General features: G+C 35.5%; 1 protein-coding gene and 1 long non-coding RNA gene across 2 annotated transcripts in view; one reads left to right on the top strand and one right to left on the bottom strand.

Moving 5' to 3' along the window:
- The window catches only part of LOC103507594 (paternally-expressed gene 3 protein), a 27,967-nt gene that overhangs the window by 10,473 nt on the left and 9,620 nt on the right, over positions 1–7,874 (bottom strand). Inside the window, exon 2 of the mRNA XM_026822421.1 lies at positions 3,933–5,193. Within this exon, the coding sequence (XP_026678222.1) occupies positions 3,933–5,193 (1,261 nt within the window). The remainder of the gene's footprint in view (positions 1–3,932; positions 5,194–7,874) is intronic.
- On the top strand, positions 2,612–3,923 carry LOC113466761. The gene is made up of 3 exons (XR_003391062.1): positions 2,612–2,762; positions 3,022–3,536; positions 3,653–3,923. It is a non-coding gene; the product is annotated as an uncharacterized LOC113466761 (long non-coding RNA).

Raw genomic sequence — 7,874 nt, 5'->3', positions numbered from 1 at the left:
TAATAATAATAATAATAATAATAATAATAATAATAATAATAATAATAATAATAATAATAATAATAATAATACATGAGACCAGAAAGTTAAGAATAAAATAAAGCTTTCATGGGAACTGTAATCCCATACATCCATTTAGGACCCAATCTTCTGAAACGTTGATAAATATTTGTCCAAACTTTGATGGAATTTTTTGTGTGTTAAGCACGAATGCAAGTCACAAAGGTCGTTCCCTTATTTATTCACAAAGCTAAATTTCATGCCATAACGTGGACGCGAACCACCAACCTCCAGATCGGAAGTCTTCTGAGCGCACCACTACACACCACTGAGGTTGGCTTCCAAACTTTAGTACTTCGTATCTTGGATGGGATATTGTCGTAGCATGCCCATCCCGTAGTATGCCTCTCATCAGATGAGCGAGAAGAGACACAATACTTCCCATTTAGGTGCTGGGTCAACAGAAGGTAACCCGTTGAAATAAAGCGGGGAAAAAATAGCTACGTATATCTAAGTTTATGGAAAATTGGAGAAGTTTCTCCAAAAACATGTGAAGGACGATGGAAAATTTCAAAGAAAATTCAAATGACAAAGAGAGGTGCAATGCAATACAATTACATATACGTACTTATACTCGAACAAATAAAAGCAACAGAAGGAATCATCAATGAAATCATGAAAGACGCCCGAAGAGCTCGTAGGAAATCTATTTTTATATCAGGGGATTTCATTCTTTTTTTACCCGATTATTTTCCGGCTTAACTTGTTATTTTTGTTTTCCCCGTGGAAGATTGTGGATGAGCATTGAACATCGATGAACAAAGCTTTTTATGCGAAAAAGGAGGGAGTTATAGAAGCTGTGCACTTACATGCTGTCCTGTGTTGTTTACTTACAAAAAGCAGAAATCCTGTAGATTTTTTAGAACATACAACATTCTCCTATCATGATACATACTAATCAATAAATAAACCTGGTAATACATGACTCGAGCATAATATTAGGTATACTTAACATTAGTTACTTATTTATCACAATATTATGACAAGTGATATGATGGTTTGATAAGAAGAAAATTAATTGCGCACATTTATCACAAATATTGAGATGTGTTATTTTTTCGCTTGCGTTAGGCACAGAAAAATAAATGTTTGTAATATTAATGTTTGTTCGTACATATGTCTAGAGAAAGGGCTCTTTACCTACCCACTATTCATCATAATAATATTCAAATGTCTGCTGCATGCATATGCAGGTAGGTACATAGCTTTGTAGGTACCTAGGTACCTACATGAACATTGAACCTTAAAGATAGATGTTGGGGTTTTTCATGTAGCGTTTGAAGTTTGATGAATAGGTACTAGGTACGTAACGTACATACCTTGAAAGATAATTATTTAAAATACGAGTATAAACGACGCGATACTAGATTGTAGGTACCTATCTGTAATGAGTAAATTGGAAACTTGAGTGATTTAGTTAAAACTGTCAAAGAAAAACCAAATAATGGGAGAGATAGAGAAGGGAAGAAGAAAGAGATTGGTAAGTATGTAGGTACACACCTAAATACCTAAGTTCTCTTCTGATATCACAGTGATATAGGTATTAATATGACCATTGTTCAATGCTCAAGGATAGAAGATTATCAGACTGATTTTCAACATACCTAATCTAGTACATGGGTACTTTGTATGTACAGTGTGTACGAACTGTTCGGTAGGTACCTACAAATATATTATCGAAGTTAATAAATTCTTGAAGTTAATAAATTGATTAGTAACCTGATAATAATAAAATCAAATCATTTACCTATGCCTAGGTAGCCATAGATAAAAGTTATAACTTTTTTTTCAAATCAAATAGGTAGGTACTCTTTAAGATTATTTCAACCTCTATTGTCTGTTCAAAATTAGAAACTTACCAGATTACCTCAAGATATACCAACAATATCTATGTATGTGTAATATTCAGATATTTGGTGGGACCTATCTGTGTTTTTGATTAATGTATAAATAAGTGAACATTGTTTAGCAAAAGGAGATAAGGACAATATAGGATGTATGAGATCTTAAAAAATACCTAAAAAATAGCTATAAAAAAAATAAAATAAAATAATAATAGTAATAAAAAAAAAATCAGAATTGAACTAACAAAATCATACAATTCCTAACAATGAAAACGTATTACATCTATGACTTTAACAAACATTGTTTGAGAATTGAAAATATGAAGAACATCCTTTTGATTCACATGAAAATGTAGATGAATATGTGTTATTCTGTGGCGTTAAAATATCTTGGCTGTTAAATCACAGTCAATGAGTTCTTTTAGATCCAAGACTTACACAATATAAATTTACTAAGGCGGGGACCAACACATGGGTATTCGTCTAATCTTTATGCATAATAAATGAAGAGATTAAAAATAATAAAACCGAAGAATCTCTTCAGAATGTTTGTCTTGAGGGTATGTGATGGACGTTTTGTAAATAAATGAACCGAGAACAAGAAACCAAAAATCTACCGTACATATACCTACCTACCTTACATACCAGGTCGCTATGAAATCGTCTAGGCATAGATCTTGGTTTATTTAAATGTATAGAATTTGTAAATAAATGAACCGAGAACAAGAAACCAAAAATCTACCGTACATATACCTACCTACCTTACATACCAGGTCGCTATGAAATCGTTTAGGCATAGATCTTGGTTTATTTAAATGCATAGAATAGATAAGGTAATATTTTTTGATATTGGTATAGGTATCTTGTTTACTCAGCCTGGACTAGACTGATGAGGTTAAGTTCCTACTTTATCTGATATCGTAAATAAAATGGAAAGTTAGTCCTAATTAAACTTTGTCCACAATCTGCACCCTATAAACATTGTAGTCTTAGTACTATTAGAATATGTTTTCAAAGTTTCTCTCAAGCATCTCAGGTAAAACCTAAAATGATTATTTAAAGAGCGTTAGACTATGACTTCGTACTAAACAACATTTTTACCAATTCTTCTTTATAGGTATCTTGTTTACTCAGCCTGGACTAGACTGATGAGGTTAAGTTCCTACTTTATCTGATATCGTAAATAAAATGGAAAGTTAGTTCTAATTAAACTTTGTCCACAATCTGCACCCTATAAATATTGTAGTCTTAGTGCTATTAGAATACCCATGTTTTCAAAGTTTCTCTCAAGCATCTCAGGTAAAACCTAAAATTATTATTTAAAGCGCGTTAGACTATGACTTCGTACTAAACAACATTTTTACCAATTCTTCTTCTCCCCATCAGGGGGGAAGAAGAAGTAAAACAAGTTAGGTGTGAATCACAGATGGATGTTCTTCTTTATTTTTTCGTTATCTAAAATCTATTCTAAAGATTATGAAAGAGATTAAAGAACTCGTGTACATTAGGTCTGCTTCGATTGAATGTTCATTAAATAGTCAGTCGAGGAAAAGGTAGGCAAGTAGGCATTTCCGATCGATCTTCATAAGGGAGAATTCTTTAAAATAAGACATTTTCACATGGTAGATGTAGGTACCTAACACAAATTGAACTTTTAAAAGTAAAAAATTCATAGATTCAATGATGAATGATTTGATATACACCTAGGTACCTAGGGAAAAAGTCACACATATACATGGTAGATGTAGGTACCTAACACAAATTGAACTTTTAAAAAATTCATAGATTCAATGATGAATGATTTGATATACACCTAGGTACTTAGGGATAAAGTCACACATATTTCTTTAATCTCTTTTGACTCGAAGTGTTAAGAATATAAAATGCGTTAAATTAAATGAGTAGGTAGTTAATAATTGAAACATTAAAGTCCATCATGTAATGAGGAACGAATACAACACAATCACAGACTTTGGTTTTTGAGTGGTGGTGGTGGTGGTGCTAATGGAGGGGAGAACACACTCTCAGAGTGGTGTAGTTACTACTGGCATCCCCTCCATGTTAGGATGATGATGGTGGTGATGATGATGTTGCTGTTGTTGATGTACATGATTTTGTTGTTGCTGTTGTTGTGCCTGTTGTTGTGACATCATGACTGCCATTTTGCTTTCTTTTTTACTTCTTTGTTTTAAATGAACTTTCGCATGTCTCTTCTTTTCATCACTTCTGGCAAACTTTCTACCACAGACATCACAAGAGAATGGTTTCTCACCCGTATGAGTTCGTATGTGCGTTGTTAAATGATCTGACCTAGAGAAGGATCTCATGCATATTCTACATTGGAAAGGTTTTTGTCCTGTATGTATCCTAATATGTCGTGTCAATTCATCGGACCGGGAAAATCTACGATCACAGTTTTCTACAGGACAAGCGTAAGGTCTCTCATGGACTGGTGTTTTGCTTGGTCTATTCGGATATTTTCTAGGTTTAACAGGTACAAGTTTCAAAGGTAGAGGTGATTGCTGATATACTTGAGAAAGTATTTCATGTCCTTTGCTTGTTGAAGGATTATATTCTGCTAGCTGAACAGGGTAACTTGAACCTGGATTGTTAGGATCAGATAAATTCACTAGACTACCACATCCTGAGAGGTTTGTGTTCCCGTAGACAGGCTCTTGCTTGGGAATAATGCCCGGTTGGGCTTGTACTATTGATGCACTATATTCTACCGGAGAATCCAGCCACTGGTATTTGTTATTGGGTGAGTGCATGAGGGATTGATTGACTCTAGCGTATACATCTTGCTCTCCACTACAACTCGAATAGGAAGAAGACGGTTGCTTGAGAGCACCACACTCAATATTGATGTTGAGCATTTCATGTTGTTGAGATCGTTCATCATAATGACTTGGGCTAGAGCCAGAGTATGGCCCTTGATTTGAATTGTTTGATTGACCTAACACACCTGAGGAAATGAATAGCGGTGGAAACAGGCTTTTGTCAGTGCCAGTTAGCATCCAGTTATTACCAGGGGAACTGGCAGCTCCTGGCTGATGACTGGGACTTGAGTTGGTGGTGGTAAATATGCCACGGTAACTTATCTTATCTGAATGTGAGGGGTTACTCCCCGGGTACATACTTATCGTACTTGATAAACTCGTCTCCTCCTCCTCTTCATGCAATCCCAGCGGACTATCTGTAATGAGTTCAGTTTTAGGCTGGCACAACTCTCCACTGTCGTCTTTTGTACTTGGACTTCCTACAGATAACTCCTCAGTCTCCAAACTCCCTGCAACAGAAAACACAAAACAATCATCAGTTAGTTTACCTACTTCACACAAAACGCTATAGGTACCTATAGGTCTATTTGAGTTTGACATAAAAAATCAAGCAAATTATCAGTACATATATTTTATTGTTTGAATCACTTAACATTTAAACAACATTAGTTGTGAGTATCTTGTCACCAAGTCACCATGTTCTGAGTTCTCATCTTTTACATCTCACCTTTCACTCATCAGAGTCATCAGGTTAAATATTGTACCTAATCTTCAATTTGTCATCGATGATGTGTGGAAGAGAAATTGTCATTTCAGATTTATTCGACTCACTCTATTGACAGATAACAAATAAGATCCATCTATCAAAAGTGATATGCATATAACATAACACAACATAAGAGTTCTCAAGAAAAAGTTCGTGATGGTCATTAGGTGTGGAACACAACGCTAGACAAATGACGGCCTTCATTTTGAATACAGACGTCTAACCTTTCTTTGAAATTGGTTATCACTCTTTCCAACATTGCCCGGGGTATATCATAGATTTCTTGTCTAATAGCGTTCTTCAATTCATCTAAGTTTCTTGGTTTATGGATATACACTTTATTTTTCAAGTACCCCCACCAAAAAAAAGTCACAAGCACTCAGATCCGGTGAGCAGGGTGGCCAATCGAAATCTCCTCTTTTGGATATAACCTTTCCAGGAAACAGCCTCTTAACTTGAGCAATGGATTCGTTTGATGTGTGACAGGTTGCTCCATCTTGTTGGAAGTACAGTTGGCAACGACTGAGATCACGGCGGCGAAGTTCTGGAACAAGAAATTCCCTTAGCATTCTTTGGTAGCGTTCGGCATTCACGGTGACTGTTCTTCCATCTTCTTCAAAAAAATAGGGTCCAATTGCACGTGATTTTGATACTGCAGCCCACACTGTAACTTTCTTAGAGTGCAAAATGTAGCTGTCTGGGGTTGTCCTGCGCCCAATAGTGGAAGTTTTGTTTGTTGACTGTATTGCGTGAGGGAACTCTTCGGTGGGCTGTTACACGAAAATGAACACGAAAATTCCTCCGAACAATAATCACAGATTCACTATTTTTAAAGAAAGCCTCTACGGCGAAAGTACGATGTTGTGGGGTCCACGACTCCATAGAGACTAAATTGCTTATGATTCTGAATCCAGAAATGTTTACTTTAACAAGATACGACAAGTTATAACAAAGTAGTGAACAAAACAAAATCGTCCGGTAACGCTGGCGCACCCTGTACAATAGCATAGGTAAAGCTAAAGAAGGAAATGGAAAACATTGGTAACAACTTAAGAAAGTGGCAAACTCAGAAAAACTGCAATAAACAATCGACAATGAGAGATAATTGGATAAAGTGCTAATAATGCCTATAATATAGCTACACCTATTGTTGAAGTAATGGACTTTAAGAAATACGTATACTAGACCGTGTAGTTATGAGTTTATTATAAACGTTTCAAGTTTTCAACTTTTGTATCTATTTTAGTTTAGCATAAATTCAGTTTAAAAATTAACCTTCAAAATTCAAAACTGTACGCAATATTCAATATGGTATTTATTGGGTATTAGGTATATTTATGAATAACAAAGTTGTTTGGAATATTATGAATGAATGCTGTTAGGCATAAGCATACGGCTGCAATGTTTTCGAACATTTATGTAAGCATATGTAGAGTTGTAGACATAAAATATAAGTACGCAAATGTATGTATGTATTGCAGAAATAAAAGAAGTTGGTAAAATTCAGAACTATTCCTCGATGCCTCATATAATGTAAACACTAGGTTAAAAGCCAAGTATAATGAGCTGTCTAAATTATTGTAGAAATAGACATCCCCCACAAAAACACAAATGTGAAAAAAAGGCCAAGTTCCTATCCAAAAATGTCGGCCTATAAAAGTGGTGAGATCAGAAAATAAAGGCCAAGTCTGCAGTCCCAGTTTTTCGTGCCTTATGAATCTTAATTCCTTCAACCTTCTCTCAGTTTCAAATTGGCTATGTTTTCTCTTCGGATTTCACGTTTAATTATTTATTTGAGTAAGGGAAACATAGCCAAGTTGAAACTGAGAAAAGGTTGAAGGAATTAAGATTCATAAGGCACGAAAAACTGGGAATGCAGACTTGGCCTTTATTTTCTGATCTCACCACTTTTATAGGCCGACATTTTGGGATAGGAACTTGGTCTTTTCTTCACATTTGTGTATTTGTAGGGGATTACTATTACACGGCAATCACACGTAGAGTATGAAATACAGGCTAAAATATCTCTTTTTGGCCAAAAATGGGAATAAAAATCTGGTATGAACATCACACGACTTTCCATTACATTTGCGGAATACGTGTTAAAAAAAAAAAAAAAAAAAAAAAAAAAAAAAAAAATTACGCGAGTATAACAAAAGTGGGGGGGTGGGGGGAGAGGAAGGAAGGAGCAGTTAGAGAGGAGGAGCGAGGTCGAAGAAGAGAGAAAAAGGAGGAGGGGGGGATAGGACCAACAAGCTCCTACATTCAAGCGTTAAAGCAAACAATATCAACTTCCACATGTAAGAGAGAGAGGGAGAGAGAGAGAGAGAGGAGAGAGAGAGAGAGAGAGAAGAGAGAGAGAGGGTTAACGAGTATGTGGCGGGGTGAGAAGAATAAGAAGAGAATAGTAGAGAGAGAAGAGAG

The sequence above is a fragment of the Diaphorina citri genome, unplaced genomic scaffold (genome assembly GCF_000475195.1).
Source record: "Diaphorina citri unplaced genomic scaffold, Diaci psyllid genome assembly version 1.1 scaffold328, whole genome shotgun sequence".
Lineage (NCBI taxonomy): Eukaryota > Metazoa > Arthropoda > Insecta > Hemiptera > Psyllidae > Diaphorina > Diaphorina citri.
Note: the sequence above shows the minus strand (reverse complement) of the source record. Positions and strands in the feature narration are given on the sequence as shown.